This window comes from Acartia tonsa, chromosome 4 (genome assembly GCF_053477335.1).
Source record: "Acartia tonsa isolate MP-2025a chromosome 4, ASM5347733v1, whole genome shotgun sequence".
In the NCBI taxonomy this organism is placed as follows: Eukaryota; Metazoa; Arthropoda; class Copepoda; order Calanoida; family Acartiidae; genus Acartia; species Acartia tonsa.
This window is the reverse complement of record NC_137263.1, coordinates 22324295-22349588: the sequence shown is the minus strand read 5'-3', so window position 1 is coordinate 22349588 and position 25294 is coordinate 22324295. Positions and strand designations below refer to the sequence as shown.

Below are 25294 nucleotides of genomic sequence, written 5' to 3'. Positions count from 1 at the left end.
CTGAGATGGTTTTATGATATTTTATTTTATAAATAAGCTGGTTGTGGTTTTAGGCTATTTTTTACCCTTCGATAACCCTTCAAATATAGAGCTCTTAGATGCTAGAGGTGCAGCCGCTAATCTATAATACAAAGTAAAACGATGTCTGTCCTTCCGTTTGAAGCTTAAGATCTCGGTAACCACTGAACCGAATGGGCTCTACTCTTCAGGGAATATACCTACTGGTCCTGTGGTGGTTTTAAGCCATTTTGTTGGGGGGTGGGACATCCTCAATTGACATTTCTCTGTAACAAATAGTTGTCGCACATATAGGTATTAAATAAATATTACGTAGTAAAAGCTGTCGCACTTATAGGTATTAAATAAATATTACGCTGATTATTACACACAAAACAAAAAAAAAGATGGGTTGTGGTTGAACTTCCCATCACATATTGGGGCGAAGCCGAGGGTATTTACATAAAGTAGGATGCTTAAGTTTCTTAGCACTAACTTGCTGTTTAAAATCTCAAAAACTTCTTGGCTGAAAATATAGTTGAGTTTCTAAGAAAGCTTTGTTAAGGTCATCGTGCAGTAGAAGGGTATTTTTGTAGTGAAGACAAACTTCTCCCCCTTATTTTAAAAAAAAAGTAAAGTAGGGTAGGTAACCCTTTTGTTCATGTCTTACCGCTGTAAAGGGCCCTAAGAATGCGGTGCCCTTACCCTGCAGGGCTTCACTGTATCATATATGACCTAACCTGCTAAACCATAAGCTAGTACCCACCCCCTCTTATTTTCAATTTATTTCAAATCAAAAGATTCAAGTAGGCACTTTGAGTACAAAAACGCTGATAATATTCATGTTCCTTAACAATTTAAATGTATTACAAAGTTGCAAAAAAAATAAATGTCAACTCTTTTTCAAACAACTTGTTGTTGTAAACCAGCTCAGACAAGAAACTCTCCCTCGAGAAAAATGTTTTTTAATGTTGGGGCGTTTTCAGGTGTGGGGGGGGGGGGGTTGGTGGCAGCTTCTCAATTCTTTGTGTTAGAAAATCTTTCCTAATATTTTGCAAACTTTACCCCTTCCCATTTTTTCTTGTTTTCTCCCTCCGCCCCCCCCCCCCTTGCATCTGAAGTTATTAATCTCCCCTCTTCTTATTTTGTAAAGTTCCTCAGGGTGGAATGGGACAATTGGCAATTTTATTAAACTATAGTCCCCAAAGTTTTATAATAAAGTTTCTTATTCGTTGCCTTAACATTTTTGGGGACTTGTATTGAATTTTGATTAGTGGGTTTATTAAGTTTAGTGACCAAATGTTCCTACCATTAATTGTAATAATTATTAGTGATGTACAGCAATTTATCGGCCATTGTCTTATCCCTTTAGATCCCTGAAAGTTCCTTGTTTCTCTTTTATGTCTGCTTTAACCACAATTTTCAAAGTAAATAATATAAAACTAGCGGCTGCGCTAGCATCTAGGAGCTTTATATTCAAAGGAGTAAGGAAAGTAGAAAAAATAGTCTAAAACCAAACTTAGATATAAAAATGAAATAGCCTTAAACCATGCAGGGACCTATAAGAAGATTCCATCAAATGGAGAACTCAATCGGTTCAGTAGTTATCAAAATCTTAAGCTACAGACAAAAAAATCCTTACTACTTTATATATACAAGCGGCTGCTGCGTACTTATCATATATAATTTTCTATATTTAAAGCTTTTGAAAGGGCAGAAAAATAGCCTAAACTATACCCAGATTTTTTTTATAAAAATCAAATATCCTAAAACTATCCCAGGACCTATAAGAAGCTTCTATCAAATGGAGAACTCAATAGGTTCAGTAGTTTTAAGCTACAGACAAAAAAAACTACATGTAAGCAATAGGGATACTTAACTAAAAACTCTCATAAGCCTTACATAAGAAAATACCATTTTAGGGACCCTTATCTTCGTTCGTAATTTTCCCTTATTATTTCTTAGCAGCGAAGCTATTACAATTTAAATTAACCGTCCGCTAGGTACAGGAAAGTTTAAGTCGGCTATTCTATAATATAAGGTAGTAAGGTTTCTCGTTGGGGTAAATTTGGAGCATTTTAAATGCAACGCTTTTCTATTAAACTGCGAACCAAAAAAATAGGCAAGTCTGAATTTTCAGAATATCAGCTTTATTATTCATTTAGGATGATTTTACTGAAAATATGAAATGTAGATGCATCTTTTGGTTACAAGTTTCCACTGTTATTTTTTTATTAATCAGCACCAATGAAGCACAAGATTTCAAAAACAGCATTTTGGGGTGAACCAAAAAGATATGCAAATATAAAAGAAAATTAATGGGAAAACTGTTTATTTTTGCACTTTTCTTCACTTTTTTGGTGAGCCAAATGTTATCTAAGTACATGCCAATTACAACAACTTGTCTATTAACCTATGTACCATTTTTTGTAGTCATAGCAATCTCCAATGGAGCCTACAAACAAGAAATAAAAACATCTTCTAAAAACTACAGAATTTAATTTATAAATTGGAGTAATTGAAATTGAAATTTTTTCTTTATTAATACTGCTTGCTCAAGGCTGCTATGAATACAAAAATTGGACCATAGTTCAGTGTATGGGGTGTCATCATGGGCATGCACTTTGATAACATTTGGCTCACCATCACCCCCAGTAGAAGCATCTTAAAGGGCACCATCCTCCAAATCAAGATTTTAAAATGGAATTTTTTAGCACATCAAAAAACATTTTTGTATACTTTTAAGGGTAATTTTTAGTTTTAACATGCATTTAGCTTCATCCATAAGACTGGAGGTCAGCAGCTGTCCTCTAAAGTTATAGGGGTCAAATTTCTTTTTTTCTAATATTTCTTATTTAGGAAATTCATTAATTTCTACCTTATACTATATTTCATAATAATTAAAGCATAAATTATTTTAAAAATTATTAATTTATCAGAATCAATCTTTAAAAGAGGAGAAAAGTGCAAAAAAATTGTTTTCCATTGGTTTGTTTTGGATTTGCATATCTTTTTGGTTCACCAGTATTTCCCATAAATGCTGTTTTTGAGATCTTGTGCTTCATTGGTGCTGATTAATAAAAAAATAACAGTGGAAACTTGTAACCAAAAGATGCATCTACATTTAATATTTACAGTAAAATCATCCTAAATGAATAATAAAGCTGATATTCTGAAAATTCAGACTTGCTTATTTTTTTGGTTCGCAGTTTATTAGGGTCGGTCCCTACTCCCGATTAATCTTTTTTTGTTAATCTAGGCATGATAGAATTGTCCCATTGATTTAAAACGTAATAATTCATGTAACAGTTCGGTAAAATACGTCCAAAATTTGCGAAGCTTTTTGAAAAGAGTAGATAATTTTAAGAAAGCAAATTTAAACTGAAATTTTGTGTGTCTCTCCAAATCACATTAGCACCGACAGACAGAAAGACGCTTTGCTACTTAAGATACAAATGATCTAACAGTCACTGGCGGACAAAGCACAAATTGTGTCAAAAATGATCCATTGCATCTGACGTAATAAAAATGAGGGATTATCTTTTTTAAGGGTTTTCTTTCCCACTTCTCCTCTCATCTCCCTTATTTTAAAATTTAATACGTCAGATGAATCATTTTTGTCACAATTTTAACACAATTTGGGCTTTGTCTCACTGGCGTAGTGACGGACACACTTAGAATAATGAAAAGCTTTTGGTGATTATAAAGAAAAGAAAAAACATACTTTTCTAAAATTAATTAATAGTTTAAAGAATGTGATTTGAGATAACCAATCGACAAAACCCGCGACTGAGGTGTAACACATGGAGATATGGGAGATTGGGCTATTTATTACACTAGTCCCCAAAGTTGTATAATGATGCTTTCTTATTCGTTGGCTTTGGGGATTTTTATTGAATTTGAATAATTGGTTTATTGAGTTAAGTGTCTAAACGTTTCAACCACTAATAGTAATCATCAGAAGGTGTGATTTTGTAATAATTGGGGATGTACATCAATTTATCGGCCATTGTCTTATCCATCCCTTGGTGTAACACGAAGCGTATCCACTCGTTGTCGGTTCGGCCCAACACCACGTCCTCAAATAAAGACGTTATAAATAGTTCCTATTATTGCTATGTCATGGGTGCCCGACACAAATAGTTGGAGTACGGGGCATATGCCTTGGCTCAAAACAGGTCCAACTTACCATTTAACCATGCACCACAGTGCGTTTGAAGGTGCTTTGACTTTTGTGTCAGAACAGCATAATCATGACAAGAAAAGCAAAGTTTATTTATTTAAAATTTTGAACAAGTTTGCTTTTATATAGTTCTTCATAAAACCACTCCTGAAGTGAGTTGATTCATGTCCATTTTTATCAGTTGCTTTGCTAAGGTCACGGGAATTCAGCCATAAATAAATCATATATAGAGAGGTTTTATGACAGACTTTATAAAAGCAAAGTTGTTCAAAATTTTAAATACATAATATTTGCTTTTCTTGTCATGATTATGCGGTAACTCTAAGTGGATGAAAATTGAACTTGAAATTTTCAAATCTAATTTTCTCAAAAACGGCTGCATTTTAAATTTTGTTGAAAAGTGAAATGAAGTTACCTAACCCAGGGTGATGAAATGCACTATGTCCCAATTTAGGTTCTGACACAAAAGTCAAAGCACATTCATACGCACTGTGGCACATCAGCAAGATTTAGTTCAGAGATACACCAATGCAATGTAATACCCCGACCTCTAAAGGTTATCCGAGGCTAATCAGTCGACAAGTGAATTACCGACCTTAAGGCGCAAGAGCATTAGTGAGAAGTCAGGGATCTAAAAGGATAAGACAATGGCCGATAAATTGATGTACATCCCCAATGATAATACACAAAATTACCCCTTCTGTTGATTAAAATTAGTGGTTGAAACTTTTGAACACTCAAGCTAAAGAACCAACAGATCAAAATTCACTATAGTCCCCAAAGTTGTTAAGCCAACAAATAATAAAACGGTATTATAAAACTTTAGGGACTAGTGTAATAAACACCCCATTGTCCCCTCTCTCTCTAGTGAGAAGTATATTTTTAGATGACATCAATTCAGAAAAGATTTTAATTCTAGTCACCATAAGTAATTTTAATATTTTCAAATATAAATATCAAAGGACAAACAAGTTTTTCAAACTTAAAGTAGTCTATAAAGTTTATTAGTCGTATACGCTACGGTGCACTATTATCAGTAGGGCAGCTACTCTATAAGTCAACTAGGATTTTTTAAGGAAGGGGAATTTTATTCTTTGGATGGTAGTGGCACCCTTCCCAAAAATAATATTCCCAATATCTTGGAGAAACTTTAATTTAAATCGGTTCAGCGGTTAGCAAAATCATTAGGTACAGACAGACATAGATCCTGTTACTTTACTATAAGGATTGTGGCTAACACTTCCTTGTTTGTTGTTTGATTTTAAAAGTCAATTTTGTTTATAAATTCTTTCAGTTAAGCTTCGAAACCGATTAATATCCGCTGGATTAGAACCGGTACTCAACCATACTAAAATTTATCTTATAATTGTACATCTATTGATAATACCTGTCAGAAATTGCAATTTTATTTTCTAAAATAATCCATGTTCTTAGCTGTTTAATATATATACTTATGAACATGATTGTCTTTGTTAAAAGCTAAGCCTTTCTATATTTAGGGTTGGTCGTTCCGTAGGAACGGTTAGCTCTTTTCGTTTATTTAGACATGTTAGAATTGTCCTTTCGTTTTCAAACTTAACTTTTTAACTAATAACAGTTAGGTACGATTTGGAAAGCACTTTATAATCATTACCAGAAAGTCCGTACGTCCATTTAAAGCATGTTGCTTTTTAACAATTTTTGTAATTTAAAATAATTATTTCATTATTCTGATTTTTGAAATACTGATTCCTATTACAACAAGGTACAATGTTATGCGCGAAGTTTCTCTATAACCTAGTCCTAAAAATGTTGGTATGTCCTAAACATTATCCTAGCTGTATTCAAGAAGTTTTGCAACAAATTTACTTACAATTTTATTTAGACTTATACATTCATATTCTGCTTTTTCAGTATTGACCCTCTACAAGTGTTACTATTCGTTTGTCCTACAATTTCACAGCTTCGCTTTTATGAACGTTGTCATCCTTGTTTAAAATATTATTAGTAGATCAGACAGGTGACTTTTAATATTCTAACTTTTGAATTATCTCAACCGAAATTCAAATCTTTTCATCTTTTGATGAAATTCTGATCTTTTCAGGCTTGAAGAAAAATAGATGTCGTTTGTATTTTTTCCAGTATGGCTTCCAAACCGCTGGATTATGACCGGTTCTCAGCCATACTAAAAATCTTGTATAGCATCGTATTACAGACAGTTTTCCACGAATATCAAATTAATCAATAGGATCTACTGCAGTTCATGGTAAAATATTGCTGGTAACCAATGCTTCCTGTTTCCTGGCAATGTTAGAAGATTCCTGGATCTAGCATAACAAGAAATATTTCTGGAGCTACCAATGTTTAACATTCCTGGTTGCCAGCACTTTATGCATATTCCTGGCCACTGCCATGTTTAAAATATTCCTGTCAAAAAGCAATATTTCCCTTTTTAATTCCCATTTCCCTTTTATTACACTTACCCCACAATTAGAGGTTGATAAGATTCACACAACTCAAAAGTGGCTATTTTGGCATGTTTGTCTGATGTCGTGGGGGGGTGGGAGGGTAGTGGTGTTTTTCTGTATTAATTGAGTGACTTAGGAAAAGCTATAAATATTGCTACGCTTTGCAACAATTCACAGTATGTTAAAAACCTTAAACTGATCAAATGTAAATAATGAATTAGAAAGGGGGGGACTGAGACAAATATCATAAGAATTCCTTATTTTTTATTTTTATCAACAGTTAATAATACAACGTTTACGTAGGTGTAAAAAGTAACAATATAAAAGTAGTCAGGAAAAACTTTAAGGTTAATAGGTCCTGGGAAGGTTTTTAACTATTTTGGTTGTTTTGAGGGTATCATCCACAATCCTCTTAAGATAAACCACCACTAGAAAAAAATATTATTGTAATTTTTTGTTTTATCGGTTAGCAAGATCCCTCTGTGTACAAAGACAGTCAAGCACACACAAAAGCGGACACCATGTTACTTATAAATAAGTATGAAACTCATTTTGTAATTGTAACTTACTTTTCCGAAATATTTACTTTAAATTAAAATCATTCGCTACTTTATATTGTAGATTAAAGCAGATGCGCCCCTAGCATCATGAGACTCTGTTTTAAATTGATTTAGAGGGGGCAGAAAATAGCCTAAAACCTTTATGGGACCTTGGCAGTTTTGGCATTCTATAGGCGTTCAAGTTCCTTGGTTTTACTGTTTGATTTCAGAGCCTCACTTAGAAAAAAATTGACTTATTAATACGAAGAAAATTACGAATTTCTCTCCCACTTTTCAATATATTATAAAAATAAAAAGGCGCGCACAAATTTTGGCGCAAAATTGGATATGAAGATAGAAACAGTTAAAATTATAGGTAGGGATCCAACTCTCCTGTATCCTTCCCCCACCTTTAAAAATAAAATAATTGAAGCAACTGTACCTTTTTAATCATTGCTGTTTACCCCCTAAGAAAATGTGATAAGGGGAATGGGGTAAAAACTCCTGTAAGCATGTAATCTTCTCTCATTGCTGGTAACCTGGAAAATTTGCAGATTGCCAGCTAACAGGAACCTAGGATTTAGGGGAATATGCGTGCTGCTGGTTCAAGGAATCTTGTAATATTGCCAGAAACCAGGAAGCATTCGTTACCAGCAATATTTTACCATGAACTGCAGTAGATCCAATCAATATAAATTTCATACTAGTTTTGTTAGCTCGGGATTGAGTCTCCTAGGGGTTAGCAAAACTGGTTTTAATCTTTTATTTTGATATATAGCGGACAGCTGTTTATAATACGATGCGATAAATAACTATTTACGTTTATAATTGTTTGTAGGTCGCCCCTAGCTCAAGGGGCATCGTCTCACAAGGGGGCAAAGTAAACCAAAAATATAAGTCCCAAGCTGAAGCATCAAAATCAGTGATTTTTAACATTTTTACTACCATGTAAACTTTTATCCTTGTTTTTTTATTATTAAATCTAAGAAATGAGATATGAATATTTTTTATATAATTTAATTTTCCAACTTTACCCAAGAGCAAATATAACATTAAGTTTTGCAACAAAGAAAATAAAGAAGAAGAAATTGTACTTTGTCAAATGCTATCCGAATGTCAAGCTTAAAATTTGAAACCAAGAGAGGGGAGAGATGGTTTTTTTTCTGGTGCGATACAGGAAGGAAGGAGACATGGGGCTGTTTAGTACACTAGTCCCCAAAGTTTTTTAATAGTGTTTTATTATTTGTTAGCTTAACAACTTTGGGAACTTTTGTTAAATTTAGTAAGTTGACTGTCCACAACGTTACGACCACTTATTTTAACATATAGAAATGTTAATTTTGTGTATCATCATTGGGGATGTGCATCAATTTATCAGCCATTGTCTTATCCCTTTAGATCCCTGGGTGCGATATGTATTTCAATAGACCGGGCTATAAATCATAAAACTAATATAACCCAATAAATATTTATAATTTAGTTTATGCCACTAGAAAATTCCATTAAATTGATAGATTTTTGGTAGGTGATGTGTGTAACTGTACACCCCATGAAATTTTACCAGGGGGTTTTCGAATCAACGGTACATCCTTTCTCACCAAATCATTCCCCCTAAAGTGCCTGGTTGAGCACAGGCCCCATACTTAAAGTTCATGTATTGCATCGTATTACAGACAATTTTCCACATATAATTAAACAAAAATAGTTAAATTAATACTAGTTTTGTCAGCCTGGGACTTCGGCCCCTCGGGACTAATAAAACTTTTATTTAATCTTATAATTTTTCATTTTAATATCCTCGGAAAGCTGTCTATAATACGATGCGATAAATAATAACTATAAAGGATTTTATTTGTGTCCAGAGCTAATAAAAAATGTATATATGAAGGTGTATACATATATTAAAGTAGATGTTTGATGTCGGATTTTAAACACAAAGAACGTTTTGCAATATTAAAAATTATTGCAAAAGGTAAAAAGTTTTTTTTTGGTGGTTTCCCTCGTATGAAATCTGGACCAAAAACAAACTTTTAAGAAAAAAACGTAATAATTATTCTTATTTAAGTTTAAGCTAGTTTAAGTTATGGTTAGAAGAGTCCTGCAGGGGTAGAAATCAGTTTTTTTTTAAATGGGGGGGGGGGTCATCAAGAAGTAGATTTGAATGAAATCACCAATTTTTCAATAAATATCGCTACCACAGCGATAACTATAACAATGTTATGAAAAACCAAAAATTAGACTTTCTCAAGTGTTAATAAAGATTGAAGTCTGAATTATTGTGTGGATTCACCTAGCTACAAGTATGTCTATGCTATTTTTATAAGTCAGAATGTTTATTGGCTTTTTAAAAAAATCTATTGAAATTCTACTGAAAATTGGATCATGAAAGAAAACGAAGTAGCGTTTCTCGTCGTATTTTCACAGTAGCGTTTGAAAGGTTATTTTAGGTTAGGTAAATGTTAATGATTTCTCCGCAGGGTTAGAGCCCCGAGGTTAGGCTAGAAATAAGAGAAAAGCTACTGTGAAAATGTAACAAAACGTTTTCTTTTCATGATCTAAAAAATTAAATATTTTGATGGAGCTAAACCCCTAGAGGTTGGATGGGAAGCCACTAGTTTTATAAATAAAGGATTGTTGTGAGTTAGAACGCTTAACAGCTCTGAAACACAAAGCAATATAAATGTTTTACTAACAAAAGTTTCATTTTATGACAAGATAAAGTTTAAAATATAATTGTAAACTCTTAAACCTAAATATTGTGTTCAGATACAACTTTATTTTCTTCTTTTTGCATGTATTCAGTTTTATTTGAAAACAATTACATTATTACTTTACTAGCGGCTGCAACCCTAGCCTGGAAAAGTAGCAGTGAAATAGTTTAAAAACATACTATGACTAAACTCTACAATTGGAATAGCCTAAAACCTACCTGAGACTTGTTTGAAGCTTCCCTGAAATTGAGAACCGGTTTAGTAGTGAGCAACAGACAAAAAAACCTTACTATTTTATATAATAGGATATACTTATCTAATCAGTTAGTTTCGACCCTACCCTCTATGGGGACATCCTTAATGAAAAATCTAATTAAGATAAAATATTCTAGCGGCCACGCACCCTCAGCCTATGAATTTTGTTTGGAGGGGGGGGGGGGGTTATGTTTTTCTGAGGGAACCCTCTCCTAATATAGTCATAAACATTTCCTAGACAAATAAGAAGCTTCACTGTACCAATTACCATAAGAACCATGTCGGTTGAGCAGTTAGCGAGGTGCTTTTACAGAAGTTGATGCGCGAAGCACTCACAGAATTTGCAAATTTCCTTAATATTTTTACTCAACTATTAACCCAATTATTAACCTATTATGCAGTTTATGTGATTTACTTTTTTGTAAATATATTGGAATTTTGATAATGTAATCAGAAACGTGCACAGTGTTTTTCCAGGGTAGTGTAAACCATAAGGGGGGCAAAAAAATGGGAAAGAAGGTCACCCGAATTTCTAAGGGGTCCTATTAAAACTATTAACATTATATTGATATGCAATATCACACATGTCGACTATATGGTTTTATTAAAAGTGGTGAGGACTGACATAATAATGACATATAGACAGACTAATAGCATTATAACTATTTAAATACTTATGCTAACATAATAACAACACATTTTTAATGATGTTGATACATCCCTTCCTGACGCTTATGAGAAGCTATAAAGAATAAAAACAAACAAAAAATAGGAAGCTCTTTATGGTGCATAAAAAATGACGCCATACAATACAAATAGCCAATGATAATCCAATACACAGACTAATTCACCAATGGCAGTATACATTTCATTCGACCAATGGAAGGCCAGTATGACGTCATTTTTTATAGGCTTTATAAAAAGCTTAAAAAATAGTTTAAGTGCAAATTTTATATTGATCCTTAATTAAATTTTAAGTTCAACTTTAGGTTTTGGTAAAATATAAAATTTGAAATCCTGTTAAAAGTTGTAAAAAGATGATACAGGTTATAGATCTTTATTTTAAAAAGGGGGGGGGGGGGGTGGAAGTATGAAAGAAATTGGGTGGTGGGATCTCAATGCAATTCAATTGAAAATAGAATTTCTCTTAGTTTCTTTGCTGGGCCAAGCTACCCCCCTTCTTCAAATATATTTCCCATGTATATGTATTATATATGTATGTAATCTATGTATGATATATATATAAATGCTTTAATGCTCCTTCCCTCTTTTTTCTAATATCGCATATTTCGCCTAAAATGCAGCAAAAGAAATGCCGCGTCCCTTTCTTTTCCATTCCCCGTGCACATTGCGCCCTTTCTTGCCCTCCCAAACAAAACTCTTTCAAATCCACGCATTTTACTTCTTTACCTGAGGCGCCCAGATAATTTTGTGTGCACCCAACACCCTCCCCCCCTCCCCCCTCTATGCCTTTTTCTTCTTCTTAATAGATTCCTACCCCAGTCCAAGGAGGACCCATTTTTTTTTACCACCCCCGTCCCTCTAACCAACCCTCTTTACCATTCTAGGCTTTTCAAACAAAATTTTCTTCCATTATGGATTCTCCTCTCTCTTTATAGGAAGCAGTTCTTTACCCCACCTCACATTTTCAACCAATCTTCCTTTTTAACTCTTTGTTCGGGTTTTGCTAAAAGTAAAAGATGTTGCTAGGGTCGACATGGGCCAAAAATACGAGCGTCCCTTTCCCCTATAAAATATGTTTTTTTTTTATATTAAAGCCAATGGTTGCCCTCTGTGCAATATGATAGTGATCCTTACAAGACCGTAGATAACTATATCAGATCTTGCAACCCGACTAGCCTCGTACATACACCCGGCCTCACTATAGCGTATATAGAGAAATATCTTCGGTCAAATGTCTTCATGTATATCCGTGTTTCCAATTAAGAGCGATATCAATTAATTTAATTCTAAGAGTGTTTTTAAGATTGGGGGAATGTATCAAGTTTTTCTGTACCTTTGGGGGAAGGTTTAGGTGTATAAAATATTTAAAAATGATGCCTACATACATTAAACATAACACATACATCAATTTTCTTGCTCTTTGTCTTATTTCTCTCGACAGCAGCACCAGAATATATTTCTAGGCTGGCTGAAAATACAAGAGAAAACATGTAGTTCAATTTTGTATGGTTTTCAGGCTGCACATGGCAAGATGGGGGAAGAAAAGAAAAAAAAGAGGAGCCCAGGTTAATGCTGGAAGATGAAGTACTTGCTGCAAAAAAATGTATGTTTTACAGCCACTTAAGAGTCAACATTTTTTCACAGCTTTTGATGTTTTAATGATTTATTTAGACTTTTGGAAGACGATGATTTTTTGTTAAAAAGTGGAAAGAAAAAAAAGAATTGCATAGTTTTTAATGTTAAAAAAAGAGCCACCGCCAGACATTTTAAGTGAAAAATTTCGTGACGGAGAATGCAATCCATTGAGGGGGAGGACACTACACTTCATTGTATGTGTGTGTGAGTCTGTGCGTTTGTGTGCACGCTTCTCAGAGCCTGCATCCTCAACTCTGTGCTCAGCATACACACAATCTTGGTGCATTGGCGCGCTCCGTGCACAATACACACACTCACACACACACACACACACACCTACATGCAGTCAACCAATAGTCATATATCCTCCGTTAAGCTTACAATTTTTATCAACTCATTAAACTTTTACAAATCCTTTTGAGCAAAAATTTTTGGGACAACTTTACCTAAAAAGCAAAAATATTTTTTAAAATCAAATATTTGAAGAAAAAAAATGTGTTTAAAGTTAACCAATTAAAAAAAATTGTGGCACATAGAAGAAGAAACTGACAGACAAACAGGCAAACATACAAACAAACGTCATCACATCACATAACACATTCATCTCTGACTGATACAAAATGGGAACACCAAAGTTGTCATCTTGATCTGCAGCTCGGTGAGAATAAATGAAAACAAACTTTAACAGTTAGAAATGAATGAATAAATAACACAAACTTAGCCTCACTATGCAGATTATTATACATAATATTTATATAATTTAACTAGATAACAAATTAGATATATTAGTTTTAACATTAGTGAATTTTTTAATTGAAAAAAAACTTGAACAAATGATGGAGAAGGAAATGAATGATCAGAATGAAACATCTGAAGAAGGGTGTAAGGCAGAAGTTGATAATATTAGTGAAGGTATTGCTGACGAAGTAGATGAGGAACAGTCAGAAAACATGTCAACGGAGGCAACGGAAATGGACACTGAAAAGTTTAGCGGCTCAGGTAGGATTCTGTTTTAAGATTTATCTGAAGCAGCTTATGGTGGCTATAAAAAATGACGTTATACAAAACAAATGAGCAATGATAGGCCAATACACAGAAAAATTACCAATGGCAGCCTAGTAAACATGGTAGGCCAGAATGACGTCATTTTTTATAGGCACTATAAAAAGCTTTGGTTTATCTTAAAGTTAAAGAAATTCAAAATTAGGAATGTTTATAAAATGATAACCTAAACTCTAACACTATTCTAATAATAATCTCATTTAATTTCTTTTAAACCTTAACATTAATCTGTGAAAAATTAAGATTATTTTCCGTGACTAAATTTCCTAAAAAACATTTAACCATATTTTAATCATATATTAGTTCTTATGATAACTTACTTACTATGTTTCTTATTTAGAGTAAATTTTTTGTATATATTTATAAACGTTATAAAACTTTTAAATCGATCTAAAAAGTTTTATTTTGAAATTTTTATAAAGTCATTAAATTTAGAAACGTTTTTTTTTATAAACAAACGCGTTGTTTGAGTCTAACTTACAATTATTACTTTGTTTTTACAAATTAAAAACATGAGAACATTATTATTTTTAATTGAAATTTTTTTTTCCAGTATTGCTTCGAAACCGATTGATATCCTCTGAATTAGAACCGGTTCTCAGCTATACTGAAAAATCATGATAAATTTATTTTCTGGAACATATCCTGTTCTAATCAGTATGGAAAATACATGTATCGTATATACTTATAGAAATTTTCCGCTGAAAAGAAAATAGCTAACAGAAACTACATGACCTTATACAACAAAAAGTAATAATAAAATATTTCACTATAGGAAAATTGCAAGAATTAAAGCAAAAAATATGAGGAAAAAACTAAAGAAAATAGCCGTTTTTCATTCAAAAATAATGTAAATAATTATTCCTTAAGTTTATAGATAGCTTTTATTACCTCCATTAATTCAAAATTACTGTGCCTTCCAAAAACAAATTACTCATTTTATTTCAAATCATAGGTAAACCTATTTTAGCACTTTTATATTTATCTCCACCTCGAAATCATTTACGTTTAAATTAATCAATAATGTGAAATTGAACAAGGATGACAACATCCATAAAAGCGAAGCTCTGAAACGGTAGGACAAACGAACATTAACACTTGTATAATGTCAGAACTGAATAATCAGAATGCGAATGTATAAGAGTCAAAGCAAAATTGTAAGTAAATTTGTTGAAAAACTGCTTGATAGAGGATAATGATTATGGACATACTTACATTTTTAGGACTTGATTATAGAGTTGCTTCGCTTATAATATTGTACTTTGTTGTCCCAGGAATCAGTATACCAAAAATCAGACCAATCGGATAATTAGATCACATACAAATTTGTTGTTAAAAGTGTAAAAAAAATAAACATGTTTAAAATGGACGTACGGACATTCTGGTAATGATTATAGAGTTGCTACGCTTTCAAACTCGTACCTAGCTATTACAGAAATCACCATGCAAAATTTGAAATCGATAGGACAATTCTAACATGCCTAAATTAACGAAAAAAGCTATTTAAAAAAAGTAAAAAAAGCAACATGTTTAAAATGGACGTACGGACATTTTGGTAATAATTTTAGAGTTGCTACGCTTTCTAAATCGTACCTAACTACTAAAGGAATCACCATGCAAAATTTGAAATCGATAGGACAATTCTAACATGTCTAAATTAACGAAAAAAGCTATTCGTGACGGACGGACGGACGGACGGACCGACCCTAATTATAGAAAAGCTTCGCTTTCAATAGTTTATTATAGGAGATTTAATATCTAACTTCAGAGTAAATGAAAAAAAATCGCCAAAGGGTATTTATGGCCTAAAGTTTTAAAAAAGTTAGTTACATAGGCAATTGAATACTTACATGATAATATTTTCAAATTTTGAGTGAAGAAAAAAAATGACTTTGAATAAATAAAGTAAAACATGAATTTTGTTTTGTAATTTCAAAGTTGTGAATAGTTAGATAACCAAAACCCATAGAATGACAAAATTTATAAATAAGTTTTCAAAATTATTAATATACAAAACATATTACTTTTTAATACAGTACGATCAAAAACTTTTAAATTAAGTTTAGGATATTGAACTGGGATTAAAACAATCATTAAAATGATGCCTAATGAATCAGACAATCGTCCTTCAAACAAAAATATTTTTTAACGAATGTAACCAAAATCACTTTAAAAAAGAGGAATAGATTCTTTTGTCATATAAATCCAACAGGTTTTATTTAATTTAGTCATGTTATTATATGTTTTATTGGACAGTGTCTTTTCTTATCGAATTATCCTATTACATTAGGTTGTGAGATTTTTTTTGTCTGAAGCTTAAGATCTCGCGAATTGCAGATTCAAATGTGTTGCACTATAGGAAACCTTTGTAAATTAATTAATATGGTTTTAGCCTATTATCTCTAACCTCCACTGCCCTCGCCTAGAGTCTAGGATCCATGCAACTAGTATATAGTGCAGTGAGTTTTTTTTTTCTGTCCGTTAAAATCTTGCTAACCAATAAACAAAATAAGTTTAAGTTTTGAATTGATTAGTCTATTTTTTGCCCCTAGTACCAAGAAAATTATTCAAGAAACAATTGTTCCAAGTACACATATTTAATTTAATTTCCAAGTTTTTCAATTGGGTCAAAAATTTTAATAATTTTAATCGTACTGTAAGTTTACATCATTTTTAATAGAAAAAGTTTAGATAACCTAAAACTAAATTAATCTAACTTGAGTTTTGAATTTTCATTTAAAAACATTAAAATTAAATGTTACGTCCCGAAGATCCAAATAAATGAGGTAAAACGAGTTCTAAGCATTATTTTATAAACAAGAATGACAACATCCATAAAAGCGAAGCTCTGAATTAAAGAATATTAATGAAGAAGTTCAAACAAAATTGTAAGTAAATTTGTTGCAAAACTGCTTAAATACATGATACTGTTTATGGACATACCCACATTTTTAGGAATTGATTATAGAGTTGCTTTGCTTAAAACATTTTACCTAGTTGTAATAGGAATCAGTTAAAAATCAGGTGAATCGTAGAATTCTAACATACAAAAATTTGTTGTCAAAAAAGTCAAAAGTTCACATGTTTTAAATGGACATACGTACTTTCTGGTAACGATTATAGAGCTGCTGCGCTTTCTAAATCGTACCTAACTGTTATAAATATCATCATACAAAGATTTCAATCGATAGGACAATTCTAACCTGTTTAAATAAACGCAAAGAGCTAACCGTTACGGACGTACTGACGAAAGGACGGACCGACCCGAATTATTGAAAAGCTTCGCTTTTAAAAATCAATTAAGACACTAAGACATGGAGAGTAGCTTCGCATACAAAATAGACTAAAATTTATGATTTTTATTTTGTTGTGTGTTTTAAGATTTTTAGTAACAATATGTCTGCTTTTGTAAAGGTAGAGGGTTTAATTTTTTGGATCTACTGCAGTTTACAGTAAAATACTGCTGGTAAGCAATATTTCCATAAATCTATGAATTTTAAAGGCTGCTAGCTGCCAAACGGCTGAACATACAGATCATGCCCGCACACTGTTTTAAGCGGCATAAGAAGGCCTACAAATGATCTGGAATAGTCATAAATCAATAATGCATAATTATCTCGCAGTGGAGAGAAATGCGCGAAAAAGACCTATTTTACGCATTTTTTCATCAGTGAAGCTTTCCCTGTGCATCATAGGATCTTGGCTATTCCAGATTATTTGTAGGCCTTCTTATGTCGCTTAAATTGGTGTGCGGGTATGATCTGTACTTTCAGCCGTTTGGCAGCAAGCAGCCTTTAAAATTCATAGATTTTTGGAAATATTGCTTACCAATAATATTTTACCGTGAACTGCAGTAGATCCCAAAAATTAAACCCTCTACCTTTCTATGACACTTTCTATGTATATTCCTATGACACTTGAGTATTTAATTTGGGTTGTCTATTAGTATTTTCAGTACGGTGATTTAGAAATGAAAATTTTTTTATGAATGAGATAATATTTTTGATTATAATGTTTAATATAGATGTAAAACCAGCTGGGGACATTTTTCATCTAATAGCAAATTGTTTTCTGCTCTTTTGTAGCGACTTTTGTCATTTGGGTTAGGGCATTCAGTTATTTAACACCTTCCCCATCTATTGTTTTACTGTAATTTACATGTAATAAACTACGCCATATTTGAATGTTGTACTCTTAGTTTTTTTTTGTTAATTTAGGCTCCTTACGCCAATCTTGAAATGGACCAACTACAAAGTTGAGTTATTATACCCACCAGTACCAACGCAGTATGTAAAAAGACCTTATTATAATTTGATGTCAATTTCAATCCTAAAAACCGGCAAAAAATTTAAATATTCTTAACTTTCACTATAAATTATTTGCTAAGATGTACGCTCATTTACAAAAAAAAGGATAACAATATCTTTCCGTAACGAAAATAGAAATAGTTAAAAATGAGAAGAACATCGAAGTACATGAAAGAAAAAGTAGTTAAAAAGTAGATGCTTATTGTTTTTAAAAATCTTAACACAAAATTCGAAAAATCTTTAATTTCAACTGAGAAAAATTATATTTTCCTATCCGGAATACCCATCCTAATAATAAAGTAATAGGATCTCTTGCTGTGTGTGTGTCTGTCTGCACCGAATGGTCTAGCTAACTGGTGAACCGATATAGCTCTCCTGGAAAGGATTATAACTATTTTGGGGAAGGGTATCACCTCTCTCCCAAGAAAAATCCCCAAAAAATAAAAAAAATAAATTAGTGCTGGCAAAGAGAGTTATGAACAGTAATTATTGAAGCAAGGATGCCAACATCTAAAAGTAGCGAAGCTCTACAATGAAAAGAAACATCAAAGCAAATTAAAGGAAATAGTATGTAATACATAGTAAGTAATGGTGCTTAGTGGTCACACGAATTCTTGCACAAACTTTCACACAGCTGTTGTAACAGCTAAAAAATGTATTAACGATAGACCAACGGACAATATGATTTATAGAGTAGATGTAAAAAAATTTATAAAAAAATAAATCTTAAATTGCAGAGGAGAAAACACATTTTCTTATGAAAATTTAATGTCCTCTAAAGCATTACGGTCAGACCGACGGACCAATTGAGATATAGAGTAGATATTCAAAGATAAAAAAAATCTTTATCTGCAAACAGTCAAGATAAAGAATTTTTTTCAATATATGTATATCAATTGAATTTACCGACATACTACGAACCAAGTAAGATATACATAGACGTTATTGTTCATTGACCAATTAAATTTTTACCCGAAAAAGAATCCTCCTCCTATCAAGAATAACTACCGAGAAAATAAAATCTTCCAAAATAAATCTAATGGCCCTAAGAGCATGACCTATAGACTGACGTACCAAATAAACTGTTTAATGGGTGCGATTTGTAAAGGAAATATTAACTAAAAATTTAAGTCGTTCAAAGACGTAGAGATGAACGGACATTTCGAATTGTAGAGTAGCTTTGCTGATATAGAAAGGTAGTAGCATTACTAGCGGACGACAGGAGTTATAGACTGGATGTTAACCTTCAATAGTAGTACAAACCTTTTTTACGAACAGACAGACATAGAAAAATATTCTATTATATAAAGTAGTAAGCGTTTTTTGTCTGTCCCGAAAAGTCTCGCTAACCGCTGAACCGATGTTCTTCTCCTTTACAATGAAGCTTCTTATAAGTCCTGGGAAGGTTTTAAACTATTTTTGGAGAGGGTGAATTCATCCCCACCCCACAAAAATATTTTTTTTTTACTCTAGCCGCTAGTAAATTATATAAGGTATTAAGTAAACTCATAATAAGTAACAACATCCATAAGTAGCGAAGCACAAAATTTGTTATAAAATAGAAAAACGTACAAAATGAGTTGTAGAGCAGATTATCTGTTATCATAATAAAGAAAAGAAAGAGAGATAATATGAAAACACTTAAAATCACTTAACCTTAAAAGAATAAGGTTAATGTCTTTGAAAGTTGTGAAAAGAGAAGCAGACTACCATAGCTTTTTATATCTAATTATGGTGCATATTGATCGGAATGTTAACAAAAAATTATGCTTTCTATCTTTTACAGGAACCGAGAAAATCAGTTGCGCAAAATAAAAGCTGCTAAAAAGCGACTTAAAAGCACTTTGACCGCTACGTATTTTTTATACTTAATTATACTCCATATTGATGGGAATGTTGACAAGAAGTTACAACTTTCTATTTCTTATAGGAGCCGAGAAAATCACGTTTCCCCAAAAAGTTTTAGACGAACAGACGGACTTTTCAAATTATTGAGTATCTTCGCTGCTAAAATAACAAGGATGATAAAAAAGGGGTGGGGGTAGGGGATGGCATAAAAATATCAGGATCTGTACCAAAAGGTTTTTACTAACCGCTGAACCGATGCGATTTTCCTTCCTTCCTTTTTTTTCGGAGGATACCTTCGCCCTCTCAAAAAATCCCCCCTCCCTAAATTTTTTGTATACCTTTCCTTTTTAAAACATAAATAAAAATGGTGGGTCGAATTCAGCCCCCAACACAACAAGTGCTCCCAGAGGCCTATATGGGCGTATTTGTTGGTAAAGACTAAAACAAAAAAAATAGTCTAATCGGTCTAGCCGTTTAAGATATCTTAATGGACATAGACGATATGAAATTGTATCTTTTGTAGAAATATCTTTTCATATTAGAAAATAGCCGTTTAAGACTCCAAAGATTAAAAGTTACTTGTTAAAACAAAACATTAACCGATACTAAAAATGGTTAAGGATTTTTTTTTATATTAACGTTAAATGTAATCCAAATGTACTCGTGTTAGTAAGGCTATTTACCTATTGGTATTATTAAACTAAAAGAAAGTATATTTTTAGGATTCATAAAAACTTTAATTTTTGAAGCAGATATTGCATACTTTAATAAGAAATATGAATAAAATCAAAAATAAATTACCACCTAGCGTGGCTGAACCTAAACATATTTTAGAAAAAGTCTTTTACACTTTGAGGAAGAAATAGATTTTTAAAAAATTATTTTTGATAAAAAAATTTCTTGTTGGGAATATAAATGAGTTTTTGGGTGTTTTTGTCATTTATTAAAAAATGAATTTTGAATGTGCGTGTATATTATAGGTGTATGTGTTATCATCTATTATACAAAGTAGCTTGATGTCTGTCCGTCCGTCCGACTGTCTGTCCCTTAAGATCTCGGTAACCACTGAACCGATCGGATTCTACTCTTCAGGGAATATACCTACTGGTTCTGTAGTGGTTTTAGGCTGTTTCTTGGGGCGTGGGCAACCGCCCCTCCCCCCCCAAAAAAAACTCAATTTGTTTTGTTTTTTAAAGAATACGAAGCACCAACTATTTGGTGCAGCACCAGAAGTACTTAATTTTTTTTCTCGTATTCATTCGAATCCGGTGGATAGGAACCGGTTCTCATCCATACGAAAAAACTATGTCTAGCATCGTATTATCTCCAGCTTTCTACGAATATAAGAATGTACAATCATAAGATTAAAACCAGTTTTTTTAGCCGGTGCCTTTGGCACCTCGGGGCTAAAAAAACTAGTTTTAATCTCATAATTGTACATTCTATATCCGCGGAAAGCCGTTTATAATACGATGCGAGAAATAACTATTAATTACCTCGTGGGGCAAACCCCCTAGAGGCTAGGGGCAAAGCCGCTAGTATAATGTAAAATAGTAAGGTATTTTGATCGCAGGTAAATATCTCAATAATGGCTTGTCCGATTGGGATTGCGTTTACAAATCTTCTTCCCATCCCTTTCCCTAGAGGATAGGGTAAAGCAGCTTTTTAGAAATGAAGAATCTATATAAATATATCCTATAAAAAATGTCTACATTTCAAAATGATTATTAGATCTAGGGTTTATTATTTTCAAGGATAAAATTTTTCCCTGTTTTTTCCCCCCGATTTAAAATGTCGTCACGGTTTAATCATTTCTTTTGAAATACTTCATAACTATAACTATGATTAGCGGCTAAGCCTCTAGAGGCACTTGAGGAAACAAGGGGGGAGGGGGAGTTGAACATACATTTTTAAGTTTAGTTTTAAATGTTAATATCTTTTTGGGGGGAGAAATAATAGTGTTAAACCTTCTCTGGATTATAAGAAGATTCACCATAGCGGTTATTTTAGTTTCAATTAGTAAAGGTAAAATACCTTCCCCCAAAAATAGTTATAAACCTTCTCAGTACCTATGAGAAGCTACATTGTAAAAGAGAACCATATCGTTTCAGCGGTTAGCGAGCTCCTTCGGTACAGACACACAGAGAGTTATTTTTATATAAGGATTTTAATCTTTTGAACAAATATATTAAGAATCAAAAAAGTCAATTTTAGGTTACCAAAGCGTTATAGAGCATGATTTTAAATGTAGAATATATACTCTAGTTATATATAAGCTGCGCTACTAAAAATGGTAAACAGATTAAATTATTTTGTAAATGAAAAATATAACTGAAAAGACGCAGGAAACAAACGAAAATTAAATATATATTTTCAACCAAAAGTTTTAGAATTTGAATATTTTGTAAGAATTTTACATTTGCTTGAAAATTGCAGTGAGGCCCCTCCTCTTTCTTTAACCCTTCCTTTTCCTCTCTCTCAAATCTTTTCTTTATATTGTACAGGGGGCTACCCCCCTCCCCCAAACCACCCATTGAACTCCAGAGCCTGCACTGCAGCCCTTTGTTGTCTTTCTTTCTTTGTTTTATTGAAAGATTCTCTGTATGATACTTCCATGGATATATTTCTTGAACATATTGTTGAATAAAATTTTAAGATTTGCTTGTTTCACAGGAATCTCATAAATGTTTCAAATATTTTCTAAGCTTCTACTGCACAATGTATCTGGAAAGGACAAAATTTCAATAAAAATGAAAAGATAATTTATGAGAATATTTGATTGTTTCAATTGTTTTTTGCACATAAAACTAAATCAAACAACAAAAAGTAAAACAACAATAAAGATGTTACATCTTTTTTTTTGGGAAAAAAATACTTTTTAAATTTTTTTATCATAGAAGGACATTAACGATAATAGAAGTAAAGCAAATTTAGAATTAATCGTAAAGATTTTGGCATACCAGTTTAAAGGACAAATTTGTTAATGTCTCCTTCAACTTTTAATAATTTTTGCTTTTAGTTGATTAAACATGCTCTTAGATATAATACTCGTAATTTATTTATGGAAGCGATTAGGTAAAACAGATATGTATACAGACACTAGTTACATAATGGCTGCTGTTCTATTTAAGAAAATTTTAGCAGATATCACCAAATGCTTTGTAAAGTCAAATTGCACAATATTTATCAACTAGCGGCTACGAGAGGAGAGTGGAATTTGATAACCCAATTTCTTATTTTAGATTTTAAAAGAAAAAGTTAAAAAAAAATTATTTTTTTTTTTTGGGGGGGGGGGTTGCCCCCCTACCCCCTAATAGTTATAAACCTTCCTGGGACCTATGAGAAGCTACTTTGTTAAGGAGAACCCGATCGGTTCAGTGGTTAGCGAGATCCTTCGGTACAAACACACAGACACACATTTGTTACTTTATTATAAGGATTAATACCCCACTGAAACGAAAAACAGATATTGCTCTGTCAAAAGAGAATCTTTTACCTGCGACTTTATCGTAACATGAAGGGCATCCGCTCGTTTGGAGTAAGTATGGATACGAATATCGTCTTCAAGTTGTACCTAAAACTGTTATATCAGATGCATGACATTAATAGAAATCTAAATTGCTCATGGGTCATCACCGTGTACAATTAGAACTATAAAAGGTTGGTTGTCTGCAATAGTTACATGCAATGATAGTGCCTTTTGACCTATTATTGTCAAGAGGCATACAGGAGGGGGATGTATCCACCCCCTGGCAAAATTTAGTTAGTTAGATAAGGTGTTAACCCCCTAAACCGCTCTGCACCCCACCATTGACAATGGTCTAAACCCACTAATACAACCAAAGGGGTTTTCAAGGAAACAATTCACACACCCCTTAATATTTCAGGGACTCTTGTTTGACTTATGAGTGGATGCCTATCGAGGTGTATCATCCAACCCCCTTACAATAAAAATACAGCACTATTGTTATCCGTAATAAACTCCTCTCAATTTTGGTTTAAAGGGGAAGTAAAAACTTTCGGCTTCGCTTTGCGCAATCCTCTTTGCAAAAGCTTGTGCACGCCGCTGATTACTATCCACAGAGTTATTAAACAGATATTGAAGACTCTAAACGCATCTTCTATATGGGGAGGGAGATATTAACTGACCATCTTTTTTTTTTATTTAAAAAATTATTAAATGTACGATACTTCTCTTTCAAAGAGTATAAATATTCTTTAACTAGCTATTCAATGACTACTTAGGTAAAAACTCAAAGAAACTCACATTCCTTAATTTACTGTGATCTGTAATAACAAGATATGTAATAATTGATTATTGCTTTTTAAGAATAATTTCTATCGAGAACTATCATACGAAGAAGCTTATAGTGCCTAATAAAAAATGACGTCATTCAATACAAATGCCCAATGAATGGGAAATGCGCAAAGTGTCTAGTGTCACGTCAAGCATAAAATACGCTATCATTCATCATTTTCTTAGGGGTTTCCTTTGCCACATCTCCTCTCATCCTTCCGCCTTAACGTATTTTTATGACTTCAAACTAGACACGATGCGCATTTCCAATGATAGACCATTGTAATGGTCCAATGGTAAAATGTATACTGGCCTATCTTTGATAATTTTTATTGTACAACGTCATTTTATTAGGTACGATTTGCTGCTTTATTAATACTTTCTATCTACTAAAATACTTTTTGTTGTAGATATGTTGCGTATCAAGGATGAACCAAAAGAGGATATCAACGACAGCACAGAAGAGTTTTCTGATGACAAAGATGATCTTGTATCTGAATCTGACAATATAAAAGATGATCTTGTTTCTGAATCTGACAATATCAAGGAAGACCTAGAAAATATTGAATGTAAGGTAAAATGTTTCAGCTCTTCCATTCAAAGAGAGAGGGGACAATGGTCTGTTTATTATACTAGTCCCCAAAGTTTTATAAAAATTTTTCTTTTTAGTTAGCTTAACAACTTTGGGGACTTTAGTGAATTTTGAATGGTTCACTAATCTTAATCTACAGAAGGGGTAATTTTTTATCGTCATTGGGGATGTATATCAATTTATTGGTTATTGTCTTATCCGTTTTGATCCCTGTATTCCATTCGTCAAAGTACTATACACAACTAACAGCTATTTAAATCATTACCTTAAGTGGCGTGCATATCACAGGGTGGAAGTCAGTCCGAACCTTAGGAGAAGGGGAGGGGGGAGGCTGGGTGAATCAAGCGACTCTAAATTCAATCTTGAAGAGGGCGTCAATACACCCGAACGTCACCCTTCCGCACGCCAATGGTTGTTTTATCTTACAAATGATGGAATTAAGTCGACAACATAATTATTATTCCCGATTGTTAACTTATTTTTATAATAATTAATTTTTGTAGGATGAAGGAGAAGTAAAAGAAGAAATGGGGTTTGGAGGTCTGAATCCAATGGAGGCCACAGCTACTCTACTCATCCTTTCTAAAATAGCCTACATGAGCAAGGTCAGCTATGTTAAGAAGATGCTTAAGATGCTTAATACAATATGACGTCATACAAATGACCAATGATAGGCCAGTATACATTTATATTGACCAATGGTAAAATGTATACTGGCCTATCATTGGTCAATTGAT

At 32.7% G+C, this 25294-nt stretch overlaps 1 protein-coding gene across 2 annotated transcripts in view; it reads left to right on the top strand.

Annotated features, from left to right (window-relative positions):
• The first annotated feature begins 12731 nt into the window (after positions 1-12731).
• The window catches only part of LOC145316447 (uncharacterized), an 81979-nt gene continuing 69416 nt past the window's right edge, over positions 12732-25294 (top strand). Inside the window, exons 1-3 of one of the 2 annotated variants that reach the window (XM_080156943.1) lie at positions 12732-13450; positions 24376-24539; positions 25061-25162. In XM_080156943.1, the coding sequence (XP_080013069.1) occupies positions 13285-13450; positions 24376-24539; positions 25061-25162 (432 nt within the window). In that variant the 5' untranslated portion in view covers positions 12732-13284. The remainder of the gene's footprint in view (positions 13451-24375; positions 24540-25060; positions 25163-25294) is intronic. The other variant, XM_080156944.1, reaches the window with a different exon arrangement.